This window comes from Chiroxiphia lanceolata, chromosome 10 (genome assembly GCF_009829145.1).
Source record: "Chiroxiphia lanceolata isolate bChiLan1 chromosome 10, bChiLan1.pri, whole genome shotgun sequence".
Lineage (NCBI taxonomy): Eukaryota > Metazoa > Chordata > Aves > Passeriformes > Pipridae > Chiroxiphia > Chiroxiphia lanceolata.
The window spans coordinates 25,492,591-25,510,736 of record NC_045646.1 but is presented as its reverse complement, the minus strand read 5'-3'; the positions used below and the strand labels follow the sequence as shown (position 1 = coordinate 25,510,736).

At 42.1% G+C, this 18,146-nt stretch overlaps 1 protein-coding gene across 1 annotated transcript; it reads left to right on the top strand.

Annotated features, from left to right (window-relative positions):
* Positions 1-2,132: 2,132 nt before the first annotated feature.
* On the top strand, positions 2,133-15,271 carry PARL (presenilin associated rhomboid like). Its single transcript, XM_032697286.1, is given in 17 exon segments — positions 2,133-2,384; positions 2,515-2,695; positions 3,362-3,498; positions 5,989-6,037; positions 7,988-8,028; positions 8,030-8,090; positions 9,444-9,508; positions 9,510-9,563; positions 9,565-9,609; positions 9,921-9,936; positions 9,939-9,976; positions 11,286-11,390; positions 13,129-13,149; positions 13,151-13,183; positions 13,185-13,228; positions 14,939-14,985; positions 14,988-15,271. Coding segments are annotated over 17 exon segments (1,257 nt in total). The 3' UTR covers positions 15,056-15,271.
* The last annotated feature ends 2,875 nt before the right edge of the window (positions 15,272-18,146 follow it).

Genomic DNA, 18,146 nt, shown 5'->3' with positions numbered 1-18,146 from the left:
TTTCCCTTCACACAATGAACTATAGAATAACTTAGGCTGGAAGGGGCCATACTGATGCCAGTCTTCTGCTAAAGCACAGCCTCAGTGTTGGATCAGGTCATCCAAGCTTTTCCAGCCAATGGAGTGACCTCCGGGGCTGGAAACTGCACAGCCGCTCTCCCGTGGAGCATGTTCCTCACACCCACGGGGAACTTTTCCTGCTGCAATACGTCACTGCTGCCTCTCGCCCTCTCCATACAAGCTTGAGATAAACCACTGTTTATTCAGCTGCTTGATTTTGGAGGCTCTGCCCTCTGGTCTGTGGCAGCCCAGGCGTGACTGGCATGTACAGCGCTTGGTTGTCCCATGGGTATCTCTATGGCAACACAGATAACCAGGAAGGCACACACAGCTTCTGGAAACCTACAAGTTATTTGCAAAGCAGAAACCTGTTCTCTTTTCTCATTTAATTTCAGGAGGGTGTCGGTGTGGACAGGGGACTGCTTCTGCCAACACACCTTTCCAGCCCTGTGGAGCTCAGCTGGCATGGAGATGGTGCCAGGAACAGCAGCAGAGTGCCAGAGAGCAGGAGCCCCAGCCAGCAGCAAGGGGACCATAAGGTACCTGGGGCACCTGCTCAAGCATGCGTGGGGAATCACAGGATTATAGAATCATCAAGGTTGGAAGAGACCTTTAAGATCCTCCAGTCCAACTATCCACCCAGTGCTACCACTGTAACCCATAAACCACTAAACCACATCGCCCAGTGCCAGATGCAGACTCCTCTTGAGCACCTCCAGGGGTGACTCCACCACCTCCCTGAGAAACCAATTCCAGTGCCCGACCACCCCAGTGGGGAAAAATTTTTTTCTAGTATCTAATCTGAATCTCCTCTGTCTCCGTTTTTGTCCTCTTCACTGCAGGTGCGGCAGAAAAGATGGGTCCTGCCGCGCTGCAGCCTCCTCTCAGGTGGTCATAGAGAGCAATGAGGTCACATCTGCACCCCCCCTTCTCAAGACTAAACCAAGCCAGCTCCCTCAAGCTGTTCCTCATAATACAAGTTTTCTAGATCTTTCACGAGCCTTGTTGCCCTTCAGTGGACCCACTCCAACACCTCAAACTCCTCTTTAAAGTGATGGGCCAAAAACTGAACGAAGTACTTGAGGTACAGGCTGACCAATGCTGAGTACAGGGGGATGATCACTTCTCTAGTACTGCTGGGTACATTATTATTGATACAGACACAGGGAAGAGCCTGGGAGAAGGCTGTGGGGTGGGAGCAGCTGTCTTGCACCTGATCGGCCTCACGCAACCCTTTGCTGGAGCAGCCCAGTGGTGAGGCAAGGTAAGGCAGGGCAGAGGAGCCAGGTGAGGGAAGGTGGTTAGGTGTGGTGAGATCATGTGGAACCACACACAGAGCAAGGCAGGGCCGAGGCAGCAGCCCCAGCCTCCTCCCCACCTCCTGGGCTGCTGCAGGCAGAGCCCCAGGCTAGGAGGAGGCAGGCTCTGCCTATTCCATAAGGCTTCTAGAGAACAGTATACATTAACTCAAGCCCTGCAAGAGACCTTGATAAATTACAGAGCTGGGCAGTCATCAACTGTATGAAGTTAAACAAGGGAAAGTGTCAAATTCTGCACCCGGGATGGGACAACCTGGGTGCTGAGACAGACTGGGGAATAGAATGCTGTAAAGCAGTGCCAGGAAAGGGACCTGGGAGTCCTCGTTATGGCAAGTTGGATTGAGTCAGCAGTGCCCTGGCAGCCAGGAGGGCCAACCATGTCCTGGGGGGCATCATGCACAGCACTGCCAGCTGTTGAGGAAGGCTATGCTCTGCACTGGCATGGCCTCACCTTGGATATTGGGTGCAGTTTCAGATGCCACAATACAAGAAAGATATTAAGCTATTAGAGAGTGTCCAAAGAAGAGCAATGATAATGGTGAAGAGTTTTGAGGGGAAGCCATATGAGGAGCAGCTGAGTGCACTTGGTCAGTTGAGCCTGGAGGAGACTGAGGGGAGACCTCACTGCAGTTACAACTTCCTCATGAGGGGAAGAGGAGGGGCAGGCACTGATCTCCTCTCTGTCACAGAACCCGATAGGTGAAGGCGCTGCCACGCTCATCATGGCGGCAGAGCCGGGGCCACCCACCCGACATGGCGGCCGGGGGGGGGGGACGCGCTGCCTCGATCCCGCGGCGCTGCCCGACCGACCCCCCGACCCACCCACCCCCGACCCCCGTGCGGAACGGCCCCGGGAGCCGCGGCCGCCTGGCGCGATGCGGTGACCGAGGGGCTCCCCCGCCGTCCATAGGAAGATGTCGGCCCGGCCGCCCCGGAAGTGGTCGTGGGAGGCGCCAACATGGCGTGGCGGTGCTGGGCCCGCGCCGGGGCCCCGCGACCGCACAGGTACGGCCGGAGGCGCGGAAGGAGGGAGGCAAGGCGAGGCAAGGCAAGGCAAGGGAAGGAGCGGGGCTGGGGCGGGCGGTGCTGACGGTCCGCGTGTTTTCCCCGCATGCTCGCTGTGTTGCTGCTGCAGCCGCGGCGTGGTTTCCGCCGGGCGCGGCCGCGGCCCGAGGAGCCCCCGGCGGCCGCGACCGAGGCGCCGCCCGCCCCGGCGCCCCCGCGCCGCAGCCTCTGCCCGCCGTCGCCCACCGCCGCCGCCGGCCGCCCTCGCCGCGCCGCCTGGTCAGCCGCTCCTCTTCGCTTCGGGGTAAGTGGCTCCTGCGGGAGCGGGGTCGTCAGGGAGCGTGTTCCGTCTTTCTCAGTGGAATTCTGCTTTCTTGGATTCGTTTCTCACTACCTCAAAGTTGGTGCAAGGTTGTTGGCCAAATACTGTGCCGTTACACTGAGATAATACGAACAAACTTCAGCTAAATCAATGGAAATGTTGTAAAGATATCCCAGTTTCACTCCATTTCAGCGAACGTAAATAATTTAATTTACGCAGTTTGTTTGCGAACTTCTTTGATAAAGTATTGTCTTGTGACACTTAGCATTCGGTAAACCTGAGGAAATGGCCTCAGGTTGCACCAGGGGAGGCTTAGATTAGATAGTAACAAAGTTTTGTCACAGAAAGGGTTGTAAAGCTTTGGAACATGCTGCCCTGGGTAGCATTTAAGTCAACCATTCCTGCAAGTCTTCAAAAAAACGTGGATATGGCACTTGAGGATATGGTTTAGTGGTAAACATGGTGTTGGTGCTGCTGGCTTGGTGTTGGACTTATGATCTTAAAGGTTCTTTTCCATTACCAGTTTCTATTATCCCTGTCCATCAGTGTTGCTCAGCTCCCATTATCGGGGGCTGAGCAGCCGCACAGGGCATGGTGTTAGCCTGGGATGAGCCGGCTAGAGCGGTTTGTTGAGCCTTTGTCCGGTGTCGCCCAGTTACAGGCTCGGCCTTCGGGTCCGCTGCCATCTGGCAGTATGAGTCGCTCAAGTCGCGGGTCCAGACCTACTTCGAGAACTCGGCAGACTGGATGGATAAAATCGGACCGCAGAAGAGAGGCGACTTCAGAAAGCAGGTACACCAGCGCCAGGCCCAGGCTGCTCCCATGTGGTGGATTCCTGCAGGAGTGTCATCAGGCACAGCTGCATCCCTCCTCCGGTGTGAGCACTATTTGCAACAGATACTTGTCCTCAGTATTCTGATTTGTAACTGATTCTCAGCAAATTACAGCAGATGCGTTCCTTCAAGAAAAACTGATAGAATTAGTTCTAGAAAAATGTGACTTGCAATATCATTGTGAAAGGTATAGTGAAAAATAGAGAAAGAATACTGCCTTCACCCAGAAATGCAGGAAAGGAGTTTGTATATCTAAAACTAGGTACCACTTGTTTTTTCACCATAAAAAAAACCTGAAACAAACATTCCTGCTATGTCTAAGTGTCCTGAGAAGTGAACATGAACTCCCAAAGAGGACAGAGCTAGCTTAAATTCTGAACCTTAAGCATAAGATTTTCAGTGCTCTGGCTTCGGAAATGCATTGTATTTTCAGCCTCCAAATCTGACAAATACGAGTGGTTAGAGGGCTTTTTTACTTTGAGACCTGACAGTTGCGTGCCTTGGAGTTTGGACAGCAAGAACAAAATTAGTGCTGTGAGAGTTTGTTACAAATTTAGTTGATATCCCAAAAGTATCGATCAATTAGTTTTTAATTAAGTATACTTAAAACTAAACTAAGCATGCATGTATGCTTTATGTTTGCTTCAGTGTTACTACTGTGTGTTGTGATAGACCAGGCTTGGTACTCTGTAAGGTCCTGATTGTCCAAGGGAAGTAGGGCTGAGTGTGGAGCTGGAGAAGCTCAGGGTCCTGGGCAGGACACAGGAGCGGTGTTTATAATGTATATTGGGCACACTGGTACGGCTTTGGAAATGGGCATGTGGGATAACCCTGGTGGCGGCTGAGCACCCACAGCTGCTCACTCATATTCCTCACAAACCCACAGTGGTCTGAGAAAGAGGAAAGGAGAAGAATAGCAAGAAAACTAAGGGATAAAGATAAAACAACCACCAAAAAATTGTTTAGTAACTGGAAGACAAGAGAAGAAAACAAGTGATGTGAAGGCAGTTAGTCACAATCTCCTGTGGAAAGACCAGTGCCCAGCCAGTTGATGAGCAAAATATGTTAAATGTCCTAAAATCCCCTCTTTTGGGGGATTACATTATGTGGTAGGGAATATCTTTTTAGATATCAGTGGGTTAGTTCAGCTCATCTGCTCAATTGTATCCCCTCCCAGCCTATCACTGTCCCCTGTTCTGTCACTGCACAGGCAGAGTGAGAAATGGAAAAGGTCTTCATGTTGTGGAAATACCATTCAGCAAAACCTAAAACATCAGTGTGGTATCAGTACTGTTTTGGTCAAAAATCTAAAACACAGCACCATGTATAAGCTGCTAGAAAGAAAGTTAACTCTATCGCACCATGCTTTCTTGCTTGGTGTATGTGAACTGCAAGTGAGATTATGATCAGCACTTAATATTTTAAGTAACTTTGGTTTTATACTTTTATTTTCCTTCAAAACCTGAAGGGGAGGATCTGGTGATTAGCTATCCAAAAAAGAAAACAAAACTGCCCTGTTGTTAATAGGCTTAAACTGCCAATCCCCATCTTCAACGGGTAAGTTCTATTTTTAAGAGTTCAGGATTCTCCCAGTTGCTTCTGAGGGCATCTAATTCTTGTATTTTAGAAAAGTCATGTTTGTTTAGTGTTCTTATACTGGAGAACTGATATCTGTATCCTGTGCCAGAGAACTAAAAAGAAATGCAGTGAAGTTGTTACTTTGATATCAAATAGTGAATGCTTTGTTTCTTGCAGCATTATTTCCCCTGCCCCCAACCTGCAGATAATGTTAATGACAACTATCAGTATGGTTGGAAGGTCGTTGAGCTATCAGCGAAATATTTGTGCAAAATGATTCTGAAAGCTGAGGAGTGGAAAGGGGGGTGCAATTTATCTGTGGGCTGACTGCACTCAAAATAAACTTTTTCAGGGGTTTTAAACTTGGAGGAGGGCTGGGTGAGCTGGACGCAAGGGGGAATGGATTCCACATCTTGTGAGCCACCTCTGCAAAAGTGATCCTGGCACAAAAGTGGAATCTCTCAAAGGTGGGTGGTGTGATGTTAGCATTAGGGTGAGGCTTAGTGGAGGCAGGATTTATGCTAACTTTGGCTAATCTGCTAAAGTAAGCATTATGGGCTAGATCCTTGTTTAATACAAGCAGGGTAAACTTATGAAGTTGTGTCAAAGGATATAAGTCCATTCTTTTTAAAGAAACTCTTCATCCATATTGGGACATTTTATGAAGAAGAGGGTAGATAACTTTTCTTGAGTAAGGAAATGTCAACTTGAAAAGCCAAAGCAATCGGAAGTAAAAAAGTTTGAAACTGATTTACTTCACAGACTTCAAACAAATGCTTTCTATTCTTAAAAAAGGTACATAACCTTATTGACTGTTTTTGAAATTGCAAATACTTCCCAGTGGCATTGATGTACAACAATTCTGTTTCAGGTTAACAGCTGGTGGAATAGCCTGACTGAGGGTCAGCGGACTGTGACAGGTTTGTGTTAGCTTACAAGTATTAGACATTCACAGGAAGAGAAATATGGCAAACAGGTACAGTATGTTAAAACAGATGGCTTTCATACCACGTTTAGGTTGTTGGGCACAAAGCATGTGCAAACTTAGAGCTGCACATGCACTATTTCTGCTACACTTCCTTCTCACCAACTGTTTTTTGTATGCCTTTAAAAAATTCCTATTGATCTAGGTGAGGGAGTGTGGAGGATTAACTAGAATCCTCCCGCAGCAGCATTTTTCTCGGGAACTGTGGAAAACAGCAAATGCTTTTAGAAGGAATAGGTATATGTATTCCACTGATAGGTGAAAATGAAATTCCCTAATAGTTACTTGCTTGCAGCATGTTGTATAAAAAGTAGCAAAAATTATCCTGTGTGCTTTCCTTTGGTATAATGTAGCTTTGATTGGTTAGCCCAGTGCCAGTTGAAATCCCCAAGGTAAATGTGATATGTGAAAAGAAATTGATGAGAACTTGATTCAAATCCAGATGAAGTAGCTCAGCTCTATATGCTGTTATGTGTTCTACATTAAGTATTTACGGAATCTATATTAGCAGGTCGTTAGCATAAGGTTACTTAAGGTGCTATTTCTATGTCATTTAACTTTTCTACAGAAGCATTTTGGAAAAAAAATTTCTACCAACTTACTAAGCCTTGGAAGTGTTGACTCAGTTTAAGAATAGATTGCATAAGTGCTGAATGTTTCGGGCCAGAACCATCTCAAGCCACTCAATTAACAAGTGCTGTCAGGAAGTTTTGTACAATGCTTTGAATCACTTCAACATGCAAGGCAGGTCCTGACATAGATACTGTGGGGCAGTGAAAACTGATACAGTTTCTGTGTCCCTCAACATCAAGTTAATCTAAGGAGCAGTAGAAACTGTAGCTGGTAAAGCCTGAGCCATTCAGATACTTCACCTTGATTGCCATAACAGGGTTGGACTTACTGTACTGAAATTGCTGACTGTTCTGTAACAGTTTGGTTTGGCGTTCAGGGAAAGTATTTTCTCTAATAGAGGAGCATGGTCCAATAGGATGGAGTATTGAAAGAAGAGATTATTGAAATTTTAGTTCTAGGATATATGTGTCATAGCTTTTCACAGTCCTTGCATTTTGTTGCAAACTTCAAATGAGATTAATTATCTGAGATATACTGTTGTGTAAAGGAATCACAATTATTTTCCCCCTTAGTATTTCTAGCTATTATAAAACATATTAATACATAACTGCTTGGACAGAAATAGGGAAGGCGCTTTTAACAGGAATAATAAATATCATTATGTTTTCTAATAAATTACATTCTTATTTAAAGTAAGTATTCGTATTTAAATAACGACTTCAAGAACATCTGTGAAGTAAAAAGCTTGTGCATTTGCTGTCTCCCAAGGTGATTATGCCCTAGCAATGCCATTCAACTTTCTATACTTGATTTCTAAGCAGAATCTTCACAATTCCCTCTCCAAAAATGGATGGATGCGTACTGTGTGTTTGTAGGGCTCCCAGAGTCTTCTTCCCTTAGGCAGTTAAATGAAACTGTGCAGCAGACAGTGCCACTGGAGAATAAAAAGCTAGATGAGCAGGAAATGGGACCTCTTAGCTGGCTCCTGTTTTCGTTGATTCTGCAGTTGGAATAGGAGTTTGAAACCATAGCTGAACGTTCTCAGCACAGATTTTTCTGGAGTATTGTATTCAGTACACTATGTTAAACAGTTGCAATTAAATTTATTTTTTCTGAAGACTTCCCTATGTAAATGTACTTTCAGTATTTTTCTTTGCTTTTTCTAAACTCTATGCAAAGTAAAGAAGTGGACTGCTTTTATGGAATTGTGAAGTATAATTCTTGTAGGGCTTCCTTTTAAATACTTGTTTACAGTAAGCACTATAGTGTGTTACTTCATAATTGCTTTTATACTTATTTTTCCCTCTTATAGGTATTATAGCTGCAAATGCCTTTGTATTCTGTTTGTGGAGGCCTGCCTGTGCTGCGACGATTATGTTTTACATATTTCACCTCAAATCCACATCCTCCAGTAAGTGAACAGTAATTTGAGTGACTTTCCTCCGTAGGAGGTAATAGAAGTCTGATCATACTGCAGAAGCTTCAGGTGGCACATGCTTTGTAGCTCCGTCCCCACGGCAATCTCAGTCGTGCCCAACACATCGTTCTCTCTGGTCAGGAGATGGTTTAAGGGGAAAAATTAGAAGCCATGGATCGGATTTTTAAGACAAACTTTGTCTTAAAAAAACTGGTACTTTTGCTAAATATTGTAGCACCAAAACTGTTGCTTGCTATCTGGCCTTTTCCTGCATTCAGTGGGATGCAGCCCCTACCTGTGCGAAGGTGAAGAGGCACTCCTCCCAGTGATTCGAACCCCAGCTGCTTTGCTGGACAGAGTGCAAATCAAGCCACTCTTTAGGAAGAAGGAAAATAAATTGTATTACATAATGCCATTCAAAAACTAGACTTAAAATGATTACTTTAATGTTCAGTGGGAGCAGATAGAAGTCATCAGTCACATGCATGTACACTTTTGTCTGTAGACAAACATTAGTCTGTATGTTGTGTATGTGGTCCTTGTTTCAAAGCTTTGAGTCACATTAACAAAAAACAAACTAAGCACAGACTTTTCTTTCACTGTGTGTGAAATGTATTGAAGAGATTAACTTAGGAAAGCAAGTTACTGGTATTTAGTAGCAGAACAATTTGGTTTCGTTTCTACAGCAAAGAACTAAAAGGATGAGACAATGTATTCAGAAAGTACTTCCTGCTATCCTCTCTTAATTTCTGCTGAAAAAGTGGAAATTCAACCAGTTCCCCTACGGGCTCCAAAGCTAAAGATAGCTGTTATCCAGATCTGAGCATGTCACCCCAAACACTCGTGTTTTAAATAATGCTGACCTTAAAACCTGCTAATTGGCTTGTTTGCATTTTCAGGGCTGTTGTTTCAGTGAGGAGAGCTAGTAGCTTTTTGAAAATAAAACTGGTTTGGATTTATGAGTTCATCTCTGTAGCAAATTAATTTTATATAGCTGCTTATATATTAAAAATCTTTCACTATATACATATATGAATATATTTTTTTCCTTTTCAAAGCATAGGACACATGTCATAAGATAAATGTTTTCTATGAAACAATCCCCTCTAAGTAACTAAGACTGTGCAGCTTGCATATCTCTGGAGTGTATGTTCTACCTTTCCAAAGGTGTTGAACGGAATTTGAAATTTGTTCTATTTCGGGTTTATATCGGAGCTTGTATTTGAGAATCTAAGCATAAATTAGCCCCAGTATGTCTTGATAAATTCTAGTTTGCATGCAAGTTGACATGTAAGTTGAAGCAAATTAAAGCACTGACTTCTTTATGTTCATTGTTTTTCCTCTTTTGTAGAAGCCCTGTGTTCTCCCATGCTGCTCTCCACGTTAGGTCACTTCTCTCTGTTCCACATGGCAGCAAAATATGTATGTTTTATGGAGTTTTTCCAGCAGCATTGTCTCTCTTCTGGGATGCCGAGCAGTTCATTGCAGTATATCTTTCTGCGGGTAAGATATAAAATATATACTTAAAATATAAATATGTATTCATGCAAGTAAAGAGTGTGCATAGTTAACAGTTGTATGATGACTGATGGCCATTGCTCTATAGTAAAAGCAGTACTTCTTTGCTGTTATACAGATTTTTGGTACAGTTAGGATACTGGGCTTCAAATACCATGATAAAACCATATCTGTTTTTAATTCATACTTTGCTACCAAAATACAGACGTAATTTTTGTGAGAAAAAGTGACAGTTTGTGCTTTCTGATGCTTGTCTGCATTGCTAGCATTGTTTCCAATAGTAATTTCTCTTTTTAGGGTGTATCTCCACTTTGTCAGTTATGTTGCTAAATGGCCACTGGAAGGTTTGAACCATCCCTTGGAGCTGTAAGTATCTTGGAATGTGAGAGACCTTGTAGTGATCTCTGAAGCCATTTTGAAAGTCTGCTGTATTCTTTAACCTGCTTAAAAGCCAAGAATATAGGTGAGATAATGAAAATTAGGAAGGTTAACCAAAATCAAGTACCCAGGCAAGAACTGGTTTCTCCTGTTCATCCAGTATGTTTGATTCTGCTGCAGCACCACCCAGAACTAATGCCACTTAATGCTAAGGGTTGTAAATGAGTCCTTAAACAGCAGGACCTCTTGTGTCTGAGCAGGATCAGTTACGTAACTTATTGCAGAAACAATATTCATAATTGTGTATCAGTCTTCTCTAATTGAAAATAGAATACTTTAGAAAGAGATATGTAATCAGACAATCAAACTCAGTGTGTGATCCCAGTGAAAGTTGTAGGGCATGCTGTGCAGGAAGGCAGCACTCCTGCCAAAAATCTCCCTGGATGAAAGATGTGAGGCAGGCTGAGGAGCTCTTGTGGTGCGAGTTCTTTACAAGTGTTTTAGTAGTAAACGTTTTGAAACACTTAACTTGCTTTAAGTTTGAGATTAACATAGGCATTTGCTTCTTAACTTACTTTACTAAATAATTTTGATAAAAGCCAAAAGGTCGGATTCTCATTTTTCTATTGAAATTAAAAAAAAAAATCTGTTTAGGCTGTGCAGCAGTTAGAATTTTTAGAAGTGCTGTGTATTGTCCCTTTATCTTATGAATAACGATATCTGGAGCAAGTCACTTTCCCTTAGTCTTACTGATCTGAACTTACTGAAATTGCTACACATTGCATTAGTTTACTGTGTTCAGAGTCTTTCCACTGTGATTATTTATGGATACAAAAGCCCATGGTCAAGTTAGTACAGTCCAGGGAATTACTTGTTTCATTGACAAAAGATTTTTGTCCCTGTCCATCTGTTATTTTCCTTGATTTTGTACAAGCTTCAGAGATTATCCCCTTCGTTTGATTAATCTGTGTTAGATTTCCAGAGCTTACTTGGGTGAAAGCACATTTACATAAATTGTTATCTTAAAAACAGGGGTGGGGGTGGTATTTCTTAATTATGTAAGAGCATTTGAGGGATATTTTTTCCAGTACTTATAATTTCAGATATTGAAATGAAATAATGCTGTCTTGGTTTATTTTTATTTTGAACTTTGCTGTGGTGCTTTGTACTTTGAGTATTACCACAGGCTGCATTTGAAAATAAAAGCCCAAAAGGAAAAGGGGTTCACATGCAGGAAAATAATTTTTCCTTTGTGTAACATCTCAGCTTACTTTGATGTCTTTTAATGTATTTACAGTCAGGAGCTATAATGACTGTCCTTGCAGCCATATGTACAAAGATGCCGCGAAGCAAAAACTGGCCATCATACTTCTTCCGAATGTTCACATTTACAGCAGGAAGCGTAGTGCCACTGAAATACTCTTCAAATATTTTCCCCATACCTCTCCAATATCTGAGCAGGTGGTCCTCTTCATTTGTGTTTCTAAGCTGTTAATTTTATTTTGAAAGAGAGTGCAGGTCATGAAAGTCGTGGGACCAGTCAGAATTGTTGCAGCCTGGAAGTCATTGCACCAGTGTGGAGTGAATCTAGAGTTATCCTAAATCCCATCATCCATGGGTCTGTTTCAATCTGATCCCAAGAGGTGAAAAGAAGTTGGGAGGGGCGTCAGGTTTGCCTGTCTGAGGAAACCTTGCATACACATCCTGTTCTTTCTGATGAGTGATATTTTTGGTAGCAGCACTAGTAACAGGCTAATCTAATACTGGCACACTGCCTTTAAAGAAAAACTTCATTTCTCATGGAGATAACATTTCAGCCTTGGAGGAATATTGTCTCCTCTTTTAGATATCATCTTTTGGATGCTTTTAAGAACACTTGTGGGATTAATAATAGACCACTGAAACTTTCCTTCGTGTGTAGTACTGGGACTCTTTTTTGTTTCATTAGTTCTTTTAATGCACATCCACTTCCACATTTAAGGAAAGCTTCTTATGTAGATCTTAACTTGTTTTAATAAGTTAATCATCTTTGGTCCTGTACTTAAAGTTGTTTTAACTGCTTAAAGCAGTTAAGCCACGTCATTCCGAGATCATGAGATTTAATACTTTTGTAAGGGAAGCTTACATATTTGAACAAGTGTTCTTAGATGTAGCCTTTGTGTTTTCCCTTGCACTTCTGCTTGAGTGGATGTGTTTGTTTGCATGCTACCCTTTAATGGTATCTTTCTTAGAAAAGATGGCCAGGGTAGAAATATTAGCAGAGCCACAGAGAGCATTGCCATGATCAAGTACTCATTGCAACAGCAGAGCAAGAGCAATATTGGCTATTGCAGTAGAAAGGTAGGAATAATTTAGGCCCTTTTATGTAATTGTATGTACTTTACATACTCCTTTAGCCTACCTTACCTATACTGTATGGCTTCTAAAATAAACAAGCCAATGTAGCAATAGAGCTGCTATTCTAATACATATTTTAAAGGAAAGAAGTCCTACCTAAAGTAACATTTAATCCTAACATTAAATCTGTTGGTCTTTATGAAATGGGCCATCTAGTAAAATTTTGTGTATTGGCAGTTATGGTGACTTATGTCTCCTGAGGATGGTACACCATTGCTCATGTTAACTGTCATCCTCATTTTCTGTCTTCTAACAAACATACCCTTTAGAACTAGAGTGTGATGATCAATTTATGTCAGATAACAGGGTCTGCCCCACATGTTCCATCCACTGGAGGGGTTGAGGTTTGGGAGGACAGATGCACATAAATCTAAGCTACATCAGAATTAGAGAATGAGAATGCTGCCAATTACATGTTTTTGTGGGTCTTTTATAGCATGTACTCTTTCAGGTAACTTCTATCTTTTTCCTGATCTGAATTTGTAAGTGTATTTGTTTGAAAAGGACACATTCCTACCCTGCACTATTCTGTAGATGCTCAGTCTATTTTCACAGCACAGTACAGCTGAGGAATAGTATGTTGTTTGAAAACAATGTATTTTTATAGTGATTAATTTGATATAAAATATATACGATGTTTGTTGATCCCAAATACTTGCTCTGTGCCAGAATAGAAAACTGTTACAGGGGCCATTTTTTGTGCTGTGACCGTCCTGTCCATTCCACGTTCTCTTCCTTTCTAGGCTTTAAAAGCCATAATTGCATTTTGACACTGCAGGACTTGCTTTAGGCTGGAGACTTGTTTGACCATGCGGCACACCTTGGGGGAGCTCTCTTTGGAATGTAAGTCTGTATTTACTAACTTCTGCTTGTTTTGTATTTAAATCAATCCTGTATTTTTTCCTCTTTACTTCTATTAGTGCCGAAGTACAGTGGGTTTTTTTGAAAGTTTTCTTAACTAGCATTGAATACAACTCACTGTTGTTCTTGCAGTGCTATAAATTCTGTGGAAAATGCTGTTAACAGAGGCTTAAGACTGGAAGAATTGAGCTGAACTGCCTTAGAATCATAGATTACATGTAAGTTTTCCTGTCACCATAACCTGAGCGGGCTAGCTGTCCATCTCTTCCCAGAACATTGAAGAGAGTCACAAGGCAGAAGAGATTCTCGCGAAACAGCAATGGACAAATTAAATGACTCTAAACAGCTAAGAAAATGCCTTTGTCTCAGGTTTTTCCTCTAATTGGCCAATTTAGAGAGAGCTACAGAGTTATATAAGCACAGGCCAAATTCCTTTGGGCAGCCTGTACTGCTGTTGTCTCAGTGTTGTTGTGCTGCCTTTGTGTGGAACCTTTCCTAATTAGTAAGAACTACTAGAAACGAGTTTGTAGGAAGCAGTTCTGTATTGTTCCATGTTTCAACTACATTACGATTTTTTCCCTTCAACCCAATTGCAGCGTTGTCTTAATTGGCACACAATTGCTAAGAGCCTTTTTAAACATGTTAGGTAAGGCATTTGAAAAGCCTGCCTGAGACTTCACTAGGCCAGATTTAACGCAAACCAGTTTGTAGACCAAAGTGTTTGCTATGTCGTGGCTTGGTGTCAGTAAGTTCTGTGCTGCACTGTCTCCTCTTCTCCCCTTCTCTGGCATCACAAGTGAATGAACAATCTGCATTATAATGCAGAGTCACACACTAAAAAAGGATAGCAGTTGCAGTAAAAACTGTCTTGAGTGACAAGTCTCTTGCTTTCCTCACCTACACTGTTTTACCTGTTTGTTCTACTCTGTGATCATTTTGGTCACTTCATCCTAAAACAGGGCCTTTATTTAGGGCATATGTTGAATGACCAAAGTATTTTTATATATTGCCTCCCAGACAATTGGTCTGCTTTGGAAAGTGACCAGTTTCCCTCAGAGAAAAGAGCTTTTGTTATTCAGGACTCAGATGTGGAGTCAGGCTTGTGGAGAAACCTTCAACCTATTTCCATGTAGTTGCTTCTCCTCATGCCTCTCCTCTGCACCATAACCTCCCTTATCACTTATATTGATATTCATATATCAGAATATATAGTTCTCTATGAATATAAAGTAAGCTAGAAACTTAGATAGATTAAATCTTCATTTAGATCTTATAGAAGAAATTCACTTGAGTGGAATGTGGCTGTTCATTATAGGAGCAGTTGTATTTTTTTAGGAGAAAACCATTTTATTTGGGGTTGTCAGTAGGGATTAGCACAAGCAACAGAACTGTTTTAAGAGTCTCCTAAGTGGAGGTATTTTATGTGTCTTTTTAAGAAATCACAAATCACAAAGATTAAAGGCATGAAAAAACTATTCATTCTCAGGACTGAAATGAGCAAGAACACAAAGTAAACTGTTTGGAGTCAAGAGACAAGTGGCTTACCTGCCACTTTCCAAGCATGTTGTTCTTTGTGCCTCAGTTTATCTTGTCTTCTGTACCAAGCTTGTACTTGGTTTTAGTGACCAACCTGTTCTTTCTCAGATGCAAAGAAAAGTTGCAGTTAATTTTAACTATTATTTTCTTTCTCAGGTGGTACGTGACTTATGGCCATGAGCTCATATGGAAGAACAGAGAACCACTGTGAAAGCTTGGCATGAATTGAGGACAAAGAACGCAGGAAAGGGAGGAGGTGGAAGATCTAGCTGATTGTAATACTAGAGATTCCTTGTGCCCAAGTGGTATATTACTTGAAGATGTGGGACTGAATTGCTTTTGAAGGGTTTTTTTGCTACTCCACATTAAGCCTCTGAGAAGCTGAAGTTTCCAATGTAACAAAATTATGTTACAAAAATGCATATCCATAGAAAATGAACTCTGACGAAGGTGGAACAATAAAGGTTTTTATCCTATTGCTTTCTGAGGTAACAGTCTGCATTACATTTTTAAAGGTGTAATAAAACATGTTTTTCAATTAAGTGATGTAAATCTCTGTCCACAAAAAAAACCCCTTCAAAATGCGGTACAACTGGTTAATACTTAGGAAAATAAACTGAGGAAGTTATTGAATCACAAACCCCCCTAATGTCTGCCAGACAACACAAGGTGCTTTCTTAGAAGGCAAGCTTTAGACAAGTTGGACTCAACATAAGGCTAAGGTGGTGAACTTCAGTGGTCTTCATTGCTGGAAGGATTGGATGAGAGGAGCCAAAGGTCTCTTTTTGTTCTTAATCTTGAAATGCTCGAAGCAATACTGGATTGTTTGCCAAGGTTACGTACTATTTAATGGTCCACCCTTATTTGTTAGCTGTGGCTTATTCAACTCGTGTTTTTCATTTCTATACATTCCACGGTTCTTTCACATCTTCTTGAATTTACTATAATGGTATCTTTTTCATAATTATGTGCAGGGGAAGAATGACATATTGTGGTTGTTTGATATTCTACCATAAGTATACTGCGTTCTGGGTTCTTTCACTACATTAATTTGGGGGTGGGGTGAGGGGATTTCTTTAAGTTGTGCTTTATTGTTAGTTCCATTTAAGGTCCTTCTTCAGATTTTAAAACTGTAACATTTGGTTCAGAATCGGATAGTACTAGAAAATAAGCAGCTTCTGCAAAACTAGGTGAAATCAGCAACACCATAGCCATAACAACCATGATCCCTGAGATCAGCAACCCATAACCAGAAGTAACTACTAAAGTAAACCTGAGGGTAGTACCATGACTAAGGTTCCTATTTTACAAATAAAAACTTGATTGGGGGTGTGCTGCTGCTCGTTGCCTGTCCTGGCAAGGATAATACTGAACCCCTTACAAAAGGCTACAGAATCTTCCCAAATAACAGCTGGTGGGTTCAAGCCCTTAACTTCTCCCTGTAATCAGAGCTAGTCATTCCAGATGGACTGACCTGCCAAAGAACATGCTGCATTTGTAAGAAGCAACTTGTAGGTTTTTTACTTTGCCTTGCAGAAAATAACATTTCCTGTTGGGGATAAAGAATACTTAATGCTAAGTGGTATCAGTTTTAATAAGTGATGGAGTAAAAAATTGCTATAAATTCCCTTATTGTCACAGGCCAGTGCTTGTCCAATTTTTTTTCCTGCCCTTGGAAAACTGAGACATTTGAGGATTTGTTACTCTATGTGCCTGTCAACTTAAACACTTAAAAAAAATGAAGGTGCAGGAGTACCTGATGCTCCTTGCTCTGCTCCAGAAATTTTCTGACTTTCATTTCTAATCTGTCACATCCCCCTTTCCTACTTTGTTTTGTGATCCTCAGGACTAGTATGCCCGTTTTCAGGGCTTCAGCCACAGTGCAGCCCTGCCTGCCGCAGAGAGAGGGCAGCCGGACACACAGCGAGCGCACTGCTCAGCACAGCCAGGGAGGGGCCAGCAGCGTCAGAAGATGCCACTGAACGGGCTCATCCCACGGGAGCATTTAATGCCAAAGAAGCTCAAAGCCATAGCTCACAGTATTTCACAGGTTGGGTTTATCTATCTATTGTTGTCTTTGCCCACTTCCTTTTATTTTTACCCCCTTTTTCTTCCTTGTGTTACCTCTTGTCCGTTCAACAACTTATCTAGTCCCTTCAACAAGTAGGTATTTGCTGAGAGTTTTTCAGAGGTCCGAGCTGAAAGCAGGGAGTAATATTGCAGGAAATACAGTGTGTAAGCCCTGAAGGACATTATCTTTTACAAGTCTAGAAGGTAAGCCGAAGTTGCTGTTAAGTTCTTCAGCAATAGCAGCCAGTACCTCAGAGAAGTCATGCCCCTGTATCGCCTACAGAGAGTGAAGAGACTTGCGGTACACCCACCCAAGGCATGTGGTGGTGCTGCACCCTTTCAGCTTGCAGAAAGGGACATAAAGCAAGCCTGAAAAACCATCCTGGAACCACCACAGAGGTTGGAAGTCACCAGCTTTTCAGCCGGTGGCTGTGGCTTGAGGTCTCATGCCTACCCCTAACCTTAGGTTAAAGAGCATTCACCCTTCAACAACCTGTTCATACATTATGAATCTTCCTCCGTTATAGAAACCCTAGAGATGTGCAACATATGTAAGGCTGTACAAAAATCTTCATGTGGCTGTGCAGTTGTTTGCACCTGAGCCTTTGTGCAGCATTGTCTGGCAAAGGCAAACTGTCTTCTCTGGTCCAAAATTACCTTAAAACTGCAATAGGAAAGTCAACTCTTAAGTCAGTCAGACAAGGAATCACGACAGCTCACTAGAATAAATAAGATACCTTTCTGGCAAGCAAATACCCTTCTTGCAAAATCTGGCATCAGCATGTCAGTATCTCAGTATTTAGTCACACGTTTGAATGACAATTAGAAGAATGAAAAAAAAAAACCCCAAACTAAAACCCCAACCCTAGAAAAAAAAACAAAAACAAAACACAAAAAGAACCACCACATGGAAAGATTTTCAAAGAGATTATTGTGAATAAAAATACAATGTGGTGATTATGCAGACAGTTGGCAGAGACAACAGCTAGTGTTTGTGTAGGAAAAACAGCAATAGTATAAAGTCATGGGTAGTCATGTAGAGACACAATCCTTCACCTTTTTTCAGTGGCTTTAAAGTCTGCGTTGGCCTTGCCATGTTTAAGGAATATTTTATTTCAGTGATCTGCCCTATTGGAGTTTCATTTTCGTATTAAAACTAACTGTTAGAGTTTTCAGCCCCCATTCCTGGCAGCAAGAGCTGTTTGCTTTCTGATTTGATGGTTTTCTTTGTCTTACTGTTGCAGTATTCCTCCCCCCTCCCCCCCAGCTTTTAATCATGACACATCTTCTAAAT